Source organism: Ochotona princeps, chromosome 14, assembly GCF_030435755.1.
Source record: "Ochotona princeps isolate mOchPri1 chromosome 14, mOchPri1.hap1, whole genome shotgun sequence".
Taxonomy (NCBI): Eukaryota; Metazoa; Chordata; class Mammalia; order Lagomorpha; family Ochotonidae; genus Ochotona; species Ochotona princeps.
This window is the reverse complement of record NC_080845.1, coordinates 23,506,034-23,525,243: the sequence shown is the minus strand read 5'-3', so window position 1 is coordinate 23,525,243 and position 19,210 is coordinate 23,506,034. Positions and strand designations below refer to the sequence as shown.

Genomic DNA, 19,210 nt, shown 5'->3' with positions numbered 1-19,210 from the left:
TTGCTTATAGTTGGAGGACCTATGGTAAAATTGAAACAGGTTTCCACCCCCTACCCTACATATACACCTCATGCAATTTTTTTTCTTTCATAAAAATTGAGGTTGAAATTTAGGGGCAAATAGTATTCTGGTGAAAACTAGATCACTTGACACCAAGTTTCCCTGAACAGTGATCTTCATGGGGGTATGCAGAGTAGCAGCCATGGAGTTATGAGTCCTGATTAGTTACCTAACCCAGTCATACAAGTCCCCTCAGTGACTCAATATTCCTTTAAAAATTTAGAGATTTTAGGTAGTGATAGCTACGCTTTTTGTTTGTTTGTTGTTCATCATAAATGGGGTGGTTGATCTTTGTTCCTTTTCATTTCTGTTCATACAGGACTTTATCACTGTATTAAGTGGCATCTCTTGGTTGGAGCCAAAGAGATGTAGTGATTTTGCAATGAGTATCAAGAACGAAGTGGAGTCCCTGGTGCCGGGTGATGGGGTGTGCTTGTTTAATTGCATGTCCTGTCTACCCTGCAAGGGTTTTGGCACAGACTTCAGTGGTTTGGTGTCCCTGCCATTGTGCTGCTGGAGTGAAGATAGAAAACAGCTGTTTACCATTTCCTGGCTGCATGAATTGTTAATGGCAGAGCTAGGAACAGAACCTGAGTGTGAACACTGGGCCATTGTTGCTCTCCACCTCTGCATGTCTTGTTCCTCCAGAGGCCTTGTCTTATCTCTGTCTGTTTCTAACTTCTGTGTCCCCATGCCTTTTGTAGAGGCTCTCTAGGAAACTCTTATTTTATGTTTCTCCGTCATCACCCACCTTGTGAGTGACATTTGTGAGTCATATGGCAATCCTAATCATGGTGGATAACCATAGTTGTAGATCCCAATTCTACCTCGGCACCAAGGAAAAGAACACACTAGAATTTAATAGATACACTAAATCCAGTAAAAATAGAGTGTTCATTTTAAAGATATTAGGGTAGCTTCACCAGATTCAGGAGGTTTAGAAAAGGTCAAAGTAACCATTTCCCAGTTTACAGATTATATTGTTCAGGAGTTTACTTAGTTTAATGAAATGTCTGCTGAAATGCAGCATACAAGAGTGGTTGCACTGGGTGGAAAAGATTCTTTGATGAAAGAAATGATCCACATCCCTACCCCACCACTTGAATGCAACCCTGGGACAAATGGCAGCTGACCTTTCAAAACGGTGTTTATAAAAAGCACCATGCTGCCTGGGGTGCTTTTGATTTTATGTGCTATAGTAGCTTAGGAAAGTGCAGTCATTAATAGGCTGATTTGGGGGTGACTTCTATGTAAGAAGTTGTTCACTGAAAATTTTTAATGTAGTGGTAATTAATATGTTGATTTCCATGTAATGATAATTAAGACCCACTGTGTGTACTTTTAAATGATAGCATAATATTATTATCTTGGAATGATTCTTTAATGGATTGCTTTCCGAGACTTGAGCTATTATTAAAGATGGTGCCGTGTAGATATTGTTGTCTGTCATGGTCCATGTTTTTGGCATCTGAGACTGTTTTACATGATTTTTAGAAGCTTCATCTCCTGACCCCTTTGGATTTCATACTATGTATAGCACTATTTGGAAGAAACCTGCATCAAATTTTGTTGAGCACGAATGTGTGCTTAGTGCTTTATATTTGTCTCATTTAATTTCCCCATTACCCTAGAAATGCATTTTGTGTTTGATTTATAGATAAAATATATGAGGATTAAATATTAGCTTGCCTGATGAGTGGCAAAGACAAAATAGGAAGCTGAAACTTTCTGTTATTTTCACTAGTGGCTTGATCATCTATTACTTTTACAGGTTATTTTTGTCATCTTGTAACAATCTCCTTATTTTCTGTCTTTCCCTGTAGTTCTTTTCCAACTCCTTGCAGTAGCTATTAAACAGTCTGAAATATTACTTTCACTCATCTTTACAGTTAAATCTTTTTTTTTACATTTTATTATTATCATTTTATGATACAATTCCATAGGCTCCTGGCATTTCCCTTATCCCCTCCCCAATTCCCTCCCCCCCACCTAGTTCCTCTATATCATTACTAAAATATAGTTCTTCATACACAATCATATGTCCATCATTGTGGGCACGGACAATGGCAGAGAGTTCAGCATCCTATACAGTTAAATCTTTATTTACATCTGTTTCTTTCTTCATTAGTATTTGTGTTTCTTATTTATTTCTTTGAAGTTTGAAAGTTTTTTCTATGTTTACATTATCTGAAATTTGGAATTTTTTTTTCAAAGAGGATGAGAATTAGCATTTCCCCCCAGATTTATTTATTTATTTGAAAGTCAGAGTAACAGAGGGGGAAAGACAGAGAGAGAACTTCCAATCATAGGTTCACTCCCCCAGATGGCCACAGCTGCCAGGGCTGGGCCAGGCTAAACCCAGGGTCCAAGAACTTCAGCTGGATCTCCAGTGTGAGTGGCAGAAGCCCAAACACTTGGACAATCTTCTGCGTCTTTTCCCAGGCCATTAGCAGGGAGGTGGATCAGAACTGGGGCAGCCATATGGGATGCCAGTGTTTCCAATGGTGGCTTTAACTACCACATTATAACACAAGCCTTCTTGAGAGCTGTCCACTTCCATTTCTGAGTTTTCATCAATATTTTGAAATTAGTGAGCATATGCTTACCCTGCTCTAAAAAATTGAAGGTAGCATTGCACTTAAAAATTTCTCTTTTTCATTAAGGTAGTAAACAAGTGGCTTTTGGTCCTAGCTGCACGTTAGAATCAGTTGGAACCTTTTTAAAAGACTAATTCTGGGAGTGGGTGTGTAGCCATTGAGATGCCTGTATTCTGTTTTAGAAGACCTGGCCTCAATCTCTTGCTCCAGCTGCTGACTGTAACTTCCTGACTTCGAGGCAGTAGTGATGGCTCAAGTAGTTAGATATCTGCTACTGATGTGGAAGACCAGCATAAAGTTCTTGGCTGCTGGCTTAGACTCCAGTACAGCACTGGCCATCATAGGCTATTGGGATCAGTGGATGGGAGTATGCGTGTTCATTGTCTTCCCTCTGCCTGCTAGCCCCCTTCTCAAGTAAACAGATAGCTTTTTAAAATATTGCAGGCAAGTAATAGATCAGGGATGAGCTTCTTGAGTAGGGGGTGGGGAGGTTCAGGGTGGAATTTTTCAACTCAGATCCTGCTCCAACAACTTCTATGCTTGTGCTCGTCTCTGAACACTTGAGGGAATAGGAGTGAGATGGATAAACAAAGTATCAGTCCTTTAGTAGCTGAGCAGGCACCTGATTATGCCCAGTAAAGCACTCACTTGTAAAAGTGACTTGTGGAATGAAGCTTGGACCATGTGGGCTAAAGATCCTACCCATTAGGAATGCCTGAAGACAGGAAGCGAGGACAGATCCACCTGGACCAAATCTGCCTAAAAACGTAGTAAAGAGAGGAGGTTGGGTGACCGTAACAGAAACTCACCATGGATCATGGAAGATGCAGGGAACTCTGCAATTTATCCTGATAGTTGTTGAAGCTTACCATGGGTTAGATGCTATTCTGAGCACATGACACATACAAATTCACTTAATTCTCATAGGAATGTGTATGCTGCATCATCCCCATTTTACAGATAAGGAAACAAAGGCACAGAGATCAGTGACCTTAGGGAAAAAGAGGAAAACAGTGGGCCCCAACAGATAGATCCTAGTTTGTTGTCAGGAGTTGGGAACAGAAGAAAATGTTGGTCTGTAAGGTGCAGTCATCTTAGTTGTCGGTAAAATGTGGTCTTAGCAGTGTCCTAGACTCTTAGTGTTGCTCTTCCTCCAAAGTGGATTTAGGAAGCTTAAATGAGGGGCAGAAGCCTGAAGAGAGGATACTAAACAGCCCTCCCACTTTGTAACTTAAATGTGCAGTCTAATAGATAAAGGTGCTGTAAGTGGAGACAGGGTATATGCCAGAAAGGGAAATGGTTTGGGGAAATGTGGAATGGCAGAATGAGTTTGGAAGTGTAGAATTTGTGAGTAAGTGTAAGTGACTGCAAATGCAGGGCATGAACTTTTGACAAAGATCTGGAGTAGAATTGGATTCAGGATTCATCATTGCCCAGGTTGTCCCTGCAGACTGATTTCAAGGGCTTTTGTATTTTACAGCCTTGGGCTAGTTTCCATGGCATGATGTTTCTACCTCATTAACTGTTATTGAGCATATAGCACAGAGAGGTGCACTGCAGTACTTAGCCCGTTCTTTGATGGTCTGTTCTTGGCCAGGGTTATAAAGTAGGAGGAACAGCGTGGCAGAAATGACTGTCAGATTACTTGCTCCAAAAGACTACCTACTTTCTTTTAAGTCCATTTAAAAAAAAATCTGGTAAAATGTCCATATTATAAAATTGACTTTTAGCCATTTTTAAGAATAGAGTTCAGTTAAATTCATTTTTTAAAAAATCTACCCTATTTAATATTCACCCTTAAACACTATAGTCAACCAAATGCAGTAAACCAGATTTTTTCTTAAATTTTTTATGCTGTACCTGCTTTCCTCTTAGATTTCTGGAATTTTGGAAGAAGATGAGCATGACTTTAAAATTTAATCTATTCCAGTCCTTGTGACCAGTTAGGAAATCAGCTCAGGGTTTTCAGTTGCTTGTCTGGCATCACCAGGAGTTTTAAGGCAATGCTTGGCAGGTTGGCAAAAAAAAAATTATTATTATTATTTTTTTTTTTTTTTTCATAAAAATGAAATCTGCATCAGACCTTCTAATCACTCCAATCTGTTGGATCCTAACAGCCTGCCCGTTTCAGGGTTCTCAGAAGAAAATACTGTGTCAACACCAGCCCACATGCGCTCTGGTTCATATCCCAGCTGCTCCACTTCTCATTCAGGTCCTCCTATCTCTGGCTTGGCAAGGCAGTGGAGGATGGCTCAAGCCCTTGAAGAGATGAGAGACCCAAAAAAAGCTCTTGGATCCGGGTTTCAGACTACCCCAGTTCCAGTCATTGGCCATTTGGGGAGTGAACCATGGATGGAAGATTTCTCTCTATATATCTGTCTCTTCTTTTTCTTTGTAAATTTGGCTTTCATGTAAAATAAAATAAGTTTTTGTTTGTTTCTTTTTAAAGAAGAGGAGAAGGCCTAGTGGTTAAACTCCTTGCCTTACATGCACAGGGATCCAATGTGGGAACCGATTTGTATCCTGGCTGCTCACTTCCCATCCAGCTCCCTCCCTGCTTGTGTCCTGGGAAAGCAGCCGAGGACATCCCAAGGCTTTGGGACCCTGCACCTGCATGGGAGACCCTGAAGAGGCTCCTGGCTCCTGGCTTCAGATTGACTCAGCTCTGACTGTCATTGTAGCCACTTAGGGAGTGAACCAATGGACAGATCTTTCTCTCTGTCTCTCCTCCTGTATGTGTATCTGCCTTCCAATAAAATAAATAAATAAAATCTTTAACAAGAGGAGGAATAGAACCCAAATGTTACTTTGAAGTTTTGTAAATCAGTGAGAGCTTAGTTCCAAGCACTGTTGAGATGGGTAAAGAGAAGTAGGTGGTGCTGGAGAAAAATAAAATCGGGTTCTTTTTTTATTAATTCCTGGAGAAGGCCATAAATATTACTTTTTTCTTCCTATCTTTTTATTTGGAAGAATTTTTTTAAACATTCATTCAGTTAGTTAACTAGTTAGAGTGGCTTCCATCGGTTCCTTCACTCCCCAAATGGCTGCAATGGCCAGGGCTGGACCAGGCCAGAGCGAGAAGCCAGAATCTTCTTCTGGATCTCCCATATGAGTGAAGGGACCAAAGTGTTTGGGCCATCTTCTAATGCTTACCCAGGAGCATTATCAAGGAGATGGGTGGGAAGTAGATCAGCTGGAAGTTGAACTGGTGCCCACATAGCATGCTGATATTGCAAATAGCAGGTTACGCCACAGAACCAGCCCCAATTTGGAAATATTTGCTATATTCATAAACACACTCACTCCTCACACATATATTCTTGACCACCCCACGTCCCCCGAACTGAGCTAAGCCCTTCTGCCTTGCTTAGTTGCTTATTAATGGCTTTAGATGGGAAATGCACTCATATTTATGAAATAAGTATCTCTTACTTTTTGCCTAATAGTAAATGAAAGTAAACAAATGCTCTTAATTAGAGATAGACCTTGTGCAACGAAGGGAAAATGAGCACAGTTCATTCATTAGCATATTGGCTTTCTCCCACTTAGGTACATATTAATTACTCGTTCTTGCCTCTGACCCACTACTGCTGTATGCCTTCATTTTATTCTAATCACCTCCTGTTTTTGAGTGTGTTTTTCTGCTTCTTCTCTCCTTCTCTATCTCCCTCTCGAAATAGCTGTCCTGAAAGCACTTCAACAGTTCAGTCATTTTAACATTTTAGCCCTGCTTCTCTTCCTTACTAAAAGGCTTACTCTTTCTCCAGTGATTGCTTCCCACCAAAGGCCTATAAAAGCTTTCCTCATTCCCCGTTATCGTCTGCTTCATTAATGTGATTTTCTTCTGTTGAATGCCTTTTCTTCTCTTCTGTGGAGCCTTTAAACTACAGAGTGTATTCTGTAAAGTTTCTCTTACCCTATTTTAATTTCATGTGCCACATTTTTTTTTCCTCTGAAACTACATTGCTTCCTGCATTTGGATTATAGAATTTTTCTTTTGAAGCAGATTGTGTTTTTAATTATATCTGGCCTAGTTCCCCATTGTCAGTTCTTCCACCATATGGGAGGTCCCTTGGATTATAGCCCTGGTTTCTTCCCGCCTTATTAGTTTGCTAATCTCTTTCCTTTCCCCATTCTGAGATTTCTCGCCCTCTCTGCTCTCAAGCTTCTGGAAGCTACTTAGAAGTTTCAGTGGTCTAAGTGAAAATATGTCAGTGTCCCATTTTAGCATATATATGTTGCGTTTGTAATCTGTGCCCTGCCTGCATCCCAGAGAGATGTGAGGCAAGTATGAAAAAGAAAAATATCCACATGCCCAACAGTGCTGTTAAAAATAGGAAGGGATATCAGCAGCTGTTTAATAGAATCCGTAACATAGCATACTTAACCAACATAAGAATAAAATTCCTATAAAAAATGAAAGAACATAACCTTTTAATTGTGCAGTAGCCTTGCTGTTCTTGACTAGTAGTGGAAGAAAATTGTAATTGTGGTCTGGAAATATTTTTGTGTAGTAGCAAAAACTACTAACATTACTTCTTACTTTTCTCCTAGAAATTTTTGTCCTAAAATGGAGAGCTAAAAGGGTTTTTGTTAGTCTCCAATTATCATTACTAACTCTTTGGTCTGACTTTCCCATTTGGGTTTACCACCAAGGCTACCATTTATTGGCATTCGTGTTACCTCAGTTACCTCAGTTACCTCATGGGTGGACAGTGAGATAGATGGTGTTACTCTTTGGTAGAGGTGAAGAAGGAACAGTCTAAGAAGGTAATTGGATCTAAATCACACAGGCAGTTAAGTGGCAGTTTAGAGTTTGAATCCAGGTTTTTCTGAATATTAAGTCCATTCCCTTTCTATTACTCTGTGATACTTCCTGCTATAAAAATCTCTTGGAAAGAATGACCTCATATTGATCCCTACTTTCAAGCTTTGTTCAGTGCAAGTGTTCCTAAATTGGATCCTGGGGTGTGCTTAACACAGTATGCCAATTTGCACTTGTGTGTGTGTAAGATTAAATATTTTCCCATGTCTTACTATTGAACTAAAGTTATGAGGTAGGACTGATTGCCCTTCAGTGTGCTTGGAGATGTTAGGGGAGAGTTAGACCACAAGTTGCATGTGAATGCATGAGTACTGACCAGCTATGCCTTTCCCTAGCTGCAGCAGTTAGCTGCTGCTGTGAGGGAGAAAGATGCTGATATTTATTGAGACATACAGTTCTTGTCTATTGTCTCATATAATTCTTCCAACAACCTTTGTGGCAAATGGTTTTTGCCTCAAGTTATCAATGAGTGGACTGAGGCACTGAGAATTAAACAAGTTTCTTCCAAGGTCATATGAATGAAACATGGAGTCATCAGTATTCTGTTGATAATGCAGTCTCCTCTGACCTCCAAGCCTTTATAGCATGTTCTTGTTTCTATCACAACGTGTAATGAAAATTTAAATTTACTGAACTCTTACTGTGTACAAGATGTATTTTGCAATATCAATGGATTGTGTAATTTAGTCCTTACATAATAATATTGTAATAAGCTACATACGTTTGAGTAAATGTAGGCAGAATGTTGAAGTAACTTGGCCAGAAGTGGAGAAAAAGAGCAACAAGTTGGAGCTGGTCTCTACTGAGTCTCCTTTTTCACAGTGTGAAAAAGAATTGAGAATGAGTACAGTGTGGTTATGTGATTTTGCAGGGCTATTTAGATATCTACTACTCATGAGGCTTAGCCATGAAGAATTAATCAGAGATAATCTGTATTTTTAGCTGTTACTAGAGAAAACAAATACTCAACCTTTTAATGACCAGTTTGCAAGAATACTTCTTTTTTTTAGTATTTTTAATACATTTTATTATTGTTGTTATTATTTTATGATACAGTTTCATATTCCCTTATCCCCTCCCCAGTTCCCTCCCCCCTCCAGTTCCTCTATATCATTACTAACATATAGTTCTTCATATTCAGTCTTATGTCCATCATTGCGGGCATAGACAATGGCAGAGAGTCCAGAATCCTATTGTCAAGATTTAGTAAACAGTTTTATTGTAAGTCCATCTTTGTCTGGATGTAGAAATGCATGCCACACTACATTCTCACATGTGGATGTTAGTCTCCATTTCACAGCTACTGTACATCTCCTTAAATGAAAAGTCATGATTCAAAATCAACAATAGGAAGAAAAGAAGAAATTTACAATACCGTGAAGTTAAATGACATGTTACTAGATATGACAGTCTCCATTACACAACTACTGTACATGCCCTTAAATGAAAAGTCATGATACAAAATCAGCAATAAAAAGAAAGATAGAAATTTACAATGCCTGAAGTTAAATGACATGCTACTAGATATGACAGTCTCCATTACACAGCTACTATAAGAATACTTCTTAATCTCAGTCTTTACATTCTTACGCAATCACTTCATTGGTGGTGATCTACTAACTTCCAGTTCCCACACCCAATAGCCTGCGGTTGGGTGTGGGCTTCTTGGCTTTATTTTGATCAGATCATTGCTCGGCTTAGCAAGCACAGTGTGGTCCTGAAGTGTTTGCTGTTTCCTTTGGCACTGTAATGAAGCATACTCAGCCTGAAATGAAGTGGCCTTGGCACAGTACAAAGCCAATGCCTTGTACTCTCTTTCAGTGTGTGATAGTACAAACACGGCAGTGCTTCATTTTGTAATTCTTTGTTTTCCATACAGGTTTATTGCAAGGGAGAAACAGAGGGTTGAATGCACTACAGTGAGAATAATTCCAAACCCACATGCCTGTTGTTCTTTGATTTTTCTGCTTTGGTTAGGCTGTTTATTTAACAGTATCCCTTTACAGTGAAATAAAACTAAAGAATGAAGCGTTTGATTTTATTTCCTGATCTTTCCTAGCTTCCATGACCTGGGATAACTTACTTAACCTCTCTTGGTCTTAGTTTCCTTGTCACAAGGATTAGAGATAATCTTTAATAAGAACCTGGTACAGGGCCTGGAACAGCACGGATGTTCAATACAGAGAAGTTGTTATTATAACATGCAAAGTAAAAGCTTGGGATTGTTTTGTTATGGTGGTAAATAGTGTTTCCCTGTGGAGTTCTTTGTGCCACTCATATGCAATCTGAAGAAGACAGTGGAATAGTATTTGCAATAAGGAAAGATAGACCTTTGTTCTCTGAACAGACACAGAAGCTCATTGTTGTGTCAAGTGGTGACTGCTGCTATTGAAATGGTTTATTTGTATTTTTTTTTTCTGTTTCTTTCCTAGGGATTTATTTGTGGCTTTTCAGTAGCAACAGGTGCAGCAGCAAGACTAGTGTCAGGATACGACAGCTATGGAAATATCTGTGGGCAGAAAAATGCAAAGTTGGAAGCAATACCAAACAGTGGCATGGACCACACGCAGCGGAAGTGAGTAGACTTGATGATGGTGAAGAAATGATTGGAGGGGCACAGGGAAAAATCCTGCTTTTTAAAAACTGCTTCAAAGATAATATCTCATTGAATATAATTTTATATGACTCTTGGTATTTTCAGTTTTTCTTTAATGTACTCTTGAATCATTCCTGTTTTCAGCTTACAAATTTTCTCCAAGAACCGAAATTAGCTACCATATCAAATAATTTGCCAATTAAGATTTAATGGGTAATGGCTTGATTTGAAAGAATGACTTTTATCTTCATTTTCTCAGTAGTTTTTAGGTTGTACATTAAGTTTTAACTGAGAAAATAAGTACTTTTTTCCCTGTAAGATTATTCTTGATGACAGTCAGAGGGATGATAATAGATTTTGAAATGCTGAAATGATTAAGAAATATGATGTGATACATCATGTAAAAACATTAGTTTTCAGTTTTTAAGGGATGCATTTTCCTTGCCAGACTTTAAAATTTGCTTTGAATTCTCAGTATTCATCTTTTAGATACCATGAAATTCCTAAATTGCATTTTTTTGGAGGAGCTGTAATTTCATTTCTAATATCTATGGGAAAAATAATTCATCTAGTAGATTTGTGAGTGATGCCAATATATTTGATTAACCTGTACATTTATGCCCATATCACACTGTTAGACATTTCAATTACTGATTTAGAGCTTCAGAATTAACAAAGTTAATTTTAAGATAACAGGTTAACCAATCCAATTAAAGAAGTCTCTAGGAAAAGCCTAAAATAAAAATATATTTTAGGTTATGTAAAGTATTTTCCAGGACTATATTACATAGCAGTTATGCTTATTATTATATAAGTCTGTTGGTTAAGCCTGTGCTGCTCTTAGGAAGTATAAGATTAATTTGATAATTTCACAAACTTGACAAACAAATCGGTTGATCATTTCTCAGAGCTTTTCCACTCTTTGGTGAAGACAGGATAATACAGTTCAAGTAAATAAAATTTTCAATGACAGTAGTGATGTAGATGAGCTGTCATAGTCATCAACGTATTATGCTCCCTCAGCTCAGGGTAACAAAGGCATAGAGATATTGATGCAAATTTCTGAGGGTCACCTGACTAGGAGGCAACTGAGTATCCACTGCAGATTATAAGTTTTCCTTCTATTTTTTTTAAATAACATTTATTTAAAAGGTAAGCAACCCACAAACATGTTGGGGATGTTTAAGGCTAGAGTGAGCTTGGGGAGCAGGGAGGGAAAAGGTGGAGAGAGAGAGAACTGTTTCTGCCTTCCACAGGAATAGAGGACCCACCTTCTCTGCCTGTTGCCAGGCTCCATATGAGCCTAAACAGGGGAGTGGTCCCAGGTGAGAGGGAGTCCATTCTGGGGAAGGAGTCATTTGATTAACAGGTAGTTAAGTAGTGTGTGTGGCTTCCAGCTCATGACCCTAAGGTAGCTATCGACTTGTTCCTTTCATTTCCTCTTCAGATCTCTGACCCGTAATCTAAGACTTACTGAAAGAAGAAGATTCATCACATTTTCTATCGCTACTTTCTGCTGATTAGGGGTATAGATCTTGGAAATCACTCCCTTCTCCTCTAATGGGTCCAGTTCATGATAATTTCCAGTCAGTGCCGATGGCTATAAGCCCTGCAATATCATTGTTAGTCTGATAAATTGTTGACCTCTGAAACAGACAAATTTATCAACCCATATGAGCAAAATTAGAAAGAAACAAATAACAGGTGGAGTGCTCTTTAAGAAGGGAAGATGGTATTTTGCTATTTCCCAAATACTGGGTAGTAATGCAGACTGTAAAATCATCCAGCTTGAGTCTATAAAGACTTCTAATGCCTCTTTCAATACATACTACCGTTAGAGTAGAGCTGACAAATTACAATAATCACTGTGCAGGCTCCTCCTTGTTCTTATAGTCTGTATCCTAAGGCCTGTTGGTTGTCCATGAGCTGTTTTGGACAATGTCCACAGAAGGAGAGACAAAGATCTTTGTCCTCTGGTTCACTCACCAGGTGGCTGCAGTGGCCGGAAATGAGCCAATCCAGAACCAGGAGCCAGGAGCTTTTTCCAGGTTTCCTGTGTGGGTACAGGATCCCAAGGATTTAGGCCATCCTTTACTGCTTTCCCAGGCCATAAGCAGGGAGTTGTTTTGGGAAGTGGAGCAGCCCAGACATGAACCAGTGCCCATATGGGATCCTAGCATTTACAAGGTGAAGATTTAGCCACTGAGCCATTGCAGTGAGCCCAAACTTTTCTTTTGATAGATACTTGCAACCTCTCAGACAAATAAAAAGGTTGCTTCAGGAAATTAACATAAATGTGACACCTGTGTGTTATTTTTGCGGCAAGACCACCTTACTTTTTAAATGTATTTACTTTTTCTTTTTAAATCATTGTAGAGTCATCAAAATTGTAAAAATAGAGCAGAATTCTGCAGCTCTTTGTTTTATGTAGGTGACATCTGTTTAATGCTGTTGACATGTGCCGAAACTAGAATATTACCATTTAGATAAGTGAAGAGAAGAGGAGAAGGCCTCTTTTCCTTCTGAACCATTGTTCACTTGATTCATTGTTATGGCACTCCTCGTGGCTTCGTGAAGTCTCCAAGCACACCCTCACCATAAGGGCTGTGTCAGCACCACTCTTCACACTTAAACTTGCAGCAGCCCATCTGGTCACAAAACAGATTGCAAACCCTTGGATGGTGCCGTGTACATTTTGAGCCCCTTGGAAAGAGAGCTTGCTGTCATTTTAAGGAAGTGATTTTTTTTTTCTTTTTGATGCTTAGCGTGGTCAAAATTTATTCATGTATGGCTTCAGAGGGAATGGTTTCTTGGGTATAGCTATTTCTTAATTCCTGTACATATGTAAAATTTATTTCCAATCTACTTTATCTCTGTATTATAACTTTTTAGCACCAATCCATCCAAATATTTCTGCCTATAAATGGTAATTTTTAAAGCGAATAGTACATTTTTTAGCATGCCTTTCTCAGGTAAGTATATAATATTTAGATTTGTGTTTGTTACCTTTTTTTCCTCTCTTCTTTCTCTTTCCAAATTCATTGACTTTCTTCTTTTACATTAATTTCTTCGTATTTCTTTGGCTTCATTATAAACCATGGGCTCTTCCATTTCTGTATTTTTAAACCTGTGTTTAAAGGCCTTTACCTTGGCCTGACCTTAATCATTTTCTCCCTCAGCCCCTAGTAGAGTTCCTGCTACCCACTAGGACCTTAGCACATACTTGTTGAACAAACCCACAAATGAGTTACATAAGGTATTAAATACAACTCTTCCTTGCCCTCCCTTTTGTAACATGACTAAATTCTACTCATCCTCAACTCCTAGTATAACTGTCATACCCCGGAGAAGTCACTTTTCAACTCAAAATTTAAACCAGATAGGAAAAAGTATTCTCTCATTGTGTGCTGTATTATGCGTAGTTATATATTTGCTTTTTCATTTTTGTTGTGCAGATGCCTTGTAAATGCCATGAGAGAAGGCTAGTCTGTTTTATTCAGGGACTAGTTCAGTCCTGCAATATGATGGGCACATATGTAAATGATTGTTGAGTGGTATATAAATTTATTCCTGTAGAGTAGGTTCTAAGAAGTGAACTATTGAGTCTGAGGTTCTGAATGCTTTAAATTATTAATGTGTATGGCCTTCCATAAAAGACTATTCCATTTATATTCTCACCAACAGTGTCTGAGATTATCTTTGCTAGTATTATTAGGTCTTCTTCTTTGCTAATGTGGTACACCAAGAATGGTGTTTTATTGTTTTAATTTGCATGTCTTTGATTATTAATGAGTATGAACCTTTTTCCCTCCACATGTTTGTTAGCTCTCAGGAAGACCGTTGTGCTAACAGATCTAGTCTTGGTCTTATCTCTAATCCCTGCATCCTTTATATTGTGATAGGATTAAGTTCTTTGACACAGGGCTTTTATTTTGTCATTTTCCTGTTCAAGAGCCTTTCCTTTAGTATTGATGTCAATAGTGTCACAGATGAGCCCACCCAGCCCAGCCGCTGCAGGACTCCCACAATCTGAACCCATTTCACCTATTCAGTCAGCTCTTACGTTCCTCAGTGTGATTTTATTATTGCCCTTGACATTCAATTGATTCTACTTAAATGCTGTTCTTTCTACCTATCTGCCAATCTGAATTTGTGAAACACTTGCGGTCAATCTCATAGTGTAACCTCTTCATGAAACATTTTATAACCAGTTGTATCCTCTACCGAGCATCCTTTACTTTGATTACTTGAGCTTTCTGACCTGGTTGTTATCTTATTGCCTTCTGTTTTCTAATTTTATTGTATGTTTTTCATCTGTCTGTATTAGTTATCCATTGTTAGGTAACAGTACAAGTTAGGGGTGTAAAAGAAGACATGCTTTCTATCTCAGTTTCTGTGATTCAGGAATCTGGATGGTCTTAGCTTTGTAGTCTCTTACTAGGTTCTTGTCAGGTTGTCAGCTAGGTGACAGTAGGTGAAGGTCCCCTTGCAAGCACATACAAATATTAATACCATAACATTCCTTGAGGACTACTGAACTTAGGTCCTTGCCACTGCCAACCTCAGTGCATGCGACCCAGGCTTTCCTTAGTCAGGGCCAACAGGAAGGAGCATCAGGATGGTCCGCTAGCAGACTGGAAGTTATGGTCTTAAACAATGTGACCAAGGAAGTGGTGTCTGCCACCTTTGCCATCTTCTGCTGGTTGGAAGAAAATTGCAGGTCCCATGCAAACACAAGAAGGAACTATGTAAGGGCAGGAACAGTAAGAGCCGTGCGTAATGGGGGCATTTTAGAGTGTGTCTCTCTGCAACACCAGCTTCGAGCACCTACGAGTTAGTTAATAAGAGCTTGTTTAATTGCAGTCAGTAATAAAGGAAGGAGGAAAGCCAGTAGAGAAATAGGAAGGGGAACCTTTGGCATTTATTATTTAACCAGAATAATTCATTGCCAGATGTCTATAGGAATCCTATTAGAGGGGCAAGAGTTCGACCTCTCAGTGATTAAGATTCCACTTTTGCATCCCTTATTGTAGTGCTGAGGTTCAAGTCCTGACTCCATTCATGTTTCTGTAACACCCCAAGAAGTGACAGGTGGCTCAAGTAGATGCATATTCTCCACTCTTTGACTTCCCAGCTCTCAAACTCTGTCCTCTGTTTTTATCTGCCTCTTTCTCTGCCTCTCAAATAAAACTAATAAAATTTTTAAAAAGAAGCCTATTAATAGTAAAGAAAAGGATCCAGAATAATAGCTTAGTGGCTAAATTCTCACCTTGCACATACCAGGATCCTATATGGGTGCCGGTTTGTGTCCTGGCTGCACCACTTCCCTTCCAGCTCCCTGCTTGCGACCTGGAAAAGCAGTCAAGGATGACCCAAAGTCTTGGGACCCTGTACCAGCATGGGAGACCCAGGAGAAGTCCTTGGCTCCTGGCTTCAGATCAGCTCAGCTCCAGCCATTGTGGCCACTTAGGGAGTAAATGAGCAGATGGAACTCTTCCACTCTGTCTCTCCTTCTCTCTGTATATATGCTTTCCCAATAAAGAAATATCTTTTAAAAATTGTTCAGAAAAATAGCAAAGAAAGAATTATTTCAATTTCTCATCATTCTAAATTGTAGTGTATTGTTTTTCTCTAATATTTTTGACCAGACAATATATTTACTGTAGCACTAAAGATATAGAGAAATAATGCACATATAATATTTTTATTATAAGGTACAGAAAACCCGTAGCTTCAAAGCGATTATGTTCCCAAGGTTGATTTTCAAGTTGAGTACTTGAGATGCTTAAAACTTTTTTTCCATGAAAATTATGCTATAGATAAGGTTTTTGGGTTTGATCAACAAAATGCCAAAAGTAAGAGGCATTTTTAGACTAATGTGTAACTTCTGTAAAGTGTCCCATCAAATGTTTGTATCAACCAAACCACCCTCAACTGAGAATTACTTTGTATCCAAACTGTTTCTAATAATACTTGTAAGCCTGATTGGCAGTTGCAAAACCTATATTCTGCCAATTGTCTACTGTTTTCTTGCACACTGTAGATGTGTAAATAGAACCTATAAGCAGCCTTGAAGTGGAATATCAGGCTTTTTTTTCAAGTTATTATTAGAAGTCTTCCCAGAAAGGAAAATTCCTATGTTCTGTATCAATTTCTACAGAGTAGGAATGGTCTCATTTATTTCTCAGATACCTGTATCTTGGGTATGGAGACTGTTCTGGGGGTGAGGAGGGGAAAGGTCTAGTTTTGCTTACCTTTTAGATAATATGGACCAAGAGAGAGGATTGAGGTGGAGGAGTGGTGATTCTATGACAGGCATTCCCATGTCCTAGATGCCTGGAATATGAGAGAGGGCATGACAGGTTGATGACAGTGGTTTCTTGTGTAAAGCCAAGTGTGAGTACATAACTCTACATAACAAAACCTTCTAATTTTTGGTTTTGGGTTTTGTACTACTACGTGAACTCTAGTTGTCTGCAAACAATGCTAACACAGAATTTAGTGTCCACTTACTTTGATACTCTAAGAGTTTTATGCATATCATACCAATATTGATTTTTTCCAGTGGTATAAACATATATTTTTTGCACATCTGGTTTTATTTTTTTTTCCTCTCTAAAGAGCCAGTTTAGCCTCAGTTATGTTTAAGGCCTGTAGACCTAAAATGTCTCTCAAATTTCAAATATCCTGCATTAGCAGACATAAAGGAAGTCGAGGTCAGAGGAGGGTGATGGTCTCCATGTTGGAGTCAGTCTGTGGTGCAGGCCTTTTTTTTTTTTTTTTTTTTTTTTTGAACTAGTAACATTAACATTTTATTGGCATTTTTGGAGAAGATGCACACACAGGAAACACTGATTTTTCTTCAACAATAGAAAAAGGGATTTTTTTTTTCCTTTAGAAAGGAATCTGTCATCTTAGACGAAGAAAACAAGTCTCTTGGGCAAACGCTGGGCCACTGAGCTGGGAGGAACCAGTGCCGTGGAAGCTACACACAGGTAGTAAGACAGGTTTCTCCATGGGGGCGTTCCGGTGTAGTTCTGTAAGGCTCCAAGGGGCAGGTCGGCTCCAACAGGATAGGCTCACACGCAGCGCTGCCCGCCAGGCTCCTGGCTCATTTCCGTGTGGAGCCCACTTACTCTCCAGGAAGCTGCATCTGTTTGCGGAACTCATCAAACTGCTGCTGCTCCAGTTTGGTCATGACTCTGTTGAGGCCATAGATCTCTGCTCTCTGCCGCTGCTTCAGCTCCTGCTGAGCTGATTTCTGCTTAGCCTTCTCTACTCTGCTCACGGGTTCTTTAATTTTGGATTTCTCTTTTCGCGCGGGTGGGTCCATGCCTTGGCGTCTGTATCAGGCAGTCCTGCCCTGGATGCCGGGCTCGCGGCGAGACCCCACGCAGGACAGTGCCTCGCCCTTCCCCGGCTGCCGAGCCCAACGCCCCTCGGGCTGGGCAGGGCCCGGTGCAGGCCTTTTGAGGCCTTTTCTTATTTTCAGTATAAGCTGTAGAGTCCCTCATGAGAGCAGAGTCAGAGTGTGAGTTTTACTTCTTTTTTTCCTCGTTGTTCCCCAGAAGCCTCCAGTTTAGAATGTTTATGCTATGAGGGCCCTTGAGACCATTCAGCATCTTCATGTTACAGGGTAAGGACCAGGGATGTAGGGAGCATGAGCAACTCGATGCAGACAGGTAATGGCTCACTATCTCTACTCTCCCAGTCAGTCCAGGTTCTGGCATATGGATCATACTGTCTCTGGAAGCTTCTTGCAGTGGTTATGATTTCCCACTTTTCAGATCTTTCCCTCCCAACATTTGAAGATGATAGAAGCTTTAAGGGAAACATGAAAGGGACCAGTTACATAGAGCTACAACTGAAGAAATTTTGAAAGGAACCAAAGCCTCTATGAAGGCTTTGAATAATTTGAAAGCAATCATGTGTTTCTTGCTCTGTCAGGTAAAGAATATAAATTATGATAACCTGCATTACCTTTATTGTGTAGTTGGGTATTTTTACAACTTTTTATTTTAAATATTTTGTGAAAGACACCTAATTTCAAATTGATGTTACTTTTTTAGTAGGCTAAAAATTTTCACTTAATTTACTTTTTAAAGGTTTATTTATTTTTATTGGAAAGGCAGATTTACAGAGAGAAGAAGAGTTAGAGAGAAAGATCTACCCACTGGTTTACTTTGCAGATGACTGCAATGGCCAGAGCTGAGCAGATCTGAAGCCAGGAGCCAGAAGCTTCTTCCTGGTCTCCCACGTGGGTACAGGGTCTCAAGGCTTTGGGCCATCCTTGACTGCTTTCCCAGGCCACAAGCAGGGAGCTGGAAGAGAAGTGGAACAGCCAGGATATGAACTGGTACCCATTTGGGATGCCAGTGTTGCATGTAAGGTGAGGACTTTAGCCACTAGGCTACCACACTGGATCCAGAGTTTTTATTTTTAGAGAATTTCAGACTTTAGCAGGTCTCTGACTCAGCCCATCCCAATGATTGCTTGTTATATGTTTAACTTCTGTAAAGAATTATTTGGGGTATTGGTAGTCCTATTGTACCGTTACTTTTACGTTCAATCTATTAGCTATTTGTAAACTTTCTGGGCCTATGAAATAATATTTAACTATTTTAGGAAAAAATATTTTCTTTAGTCTGTGTGTAAAACATAGTTCTTGTGAAGACTTTGTAAGGAGCTTCCAAATCTTGTTAGCTGTACATAGCTGTCTCTGAGAAACAGAAAGAACAGGACAAAAAAATGTAAGATAAAATTTGCTAAAATACTTGCTCTGAGAATCCTTTCATTGCCTAAAGACAGTCCTTCATGTTCCTCAGGTTATAATTTATTTCTCTTACTGCCAATGACTTAAGTTGGGTTGCTATTTACTGAATGAATATGATTCAGCATTCTTGAAAATTGTGCTTGTTATTCTGTTTAACCCTCAGCAAGCATCAAAAATGAATTGTATGCTAGGGACCACTATTAGGAATAGTGAAATAAGGAAATAGTTACATTGTGAAAGAATTTTGGCGAGATTCATTCATTCATAAACCATATCTTTTCACCATCTTCTTTGGGTTAGGCTCTTGAAATTATACACTTGAGAAATTATGATTTTGGGCAGAAAATAGGACTTATCAT

At 39.3% G+C, this 19,210-nt stretch overlaps 2 protein-coding genes across 5 annotated transcripts in view; one reads left to right on the top strand and one right to left on the bottom strand.

Moving 5' to 3' along the window:
- The window catches only part of SLC44A1 (solute carrier family 44 member 1), a 177,274-nt gene that overhangs the window by 52,972 nt on the left and 105,092 nt on the right, over nucleotides 1-19,210 (top strand). For all 4 annotated transcript variants that reach the window (XM_036496710.2, XM_004580933.3, XM_058672964.1 and 1 more), the window contains exon 3: nucleotides 9,915-10,057. In XM_036496710.2, coding sequence (XP_036352603.2) covers nucleotides 9,915-10,057 — 143 coding nt within the window. The remainder of the gene's footprint in view (nucleotides 1-9,914; nucleotides 10,058-19,210) is intronic.
- LOC101516002 (small vasohibin-binding protein-like) lies at nucleotides 16,934-17,496 on the bottom strand. The gene has a single exon (XM_058672965.1). It carries the CDS (start codon nucleotides 17,409-17,411, stop codon nucleotides 17,211-17,213), a length of 201 nt encoding a protein of 66 aa, XP_058528948.1. The 5' UTR covers nucleotides 17,412-17,496; the 3' UTR covers nucleotides 16,934-17,210.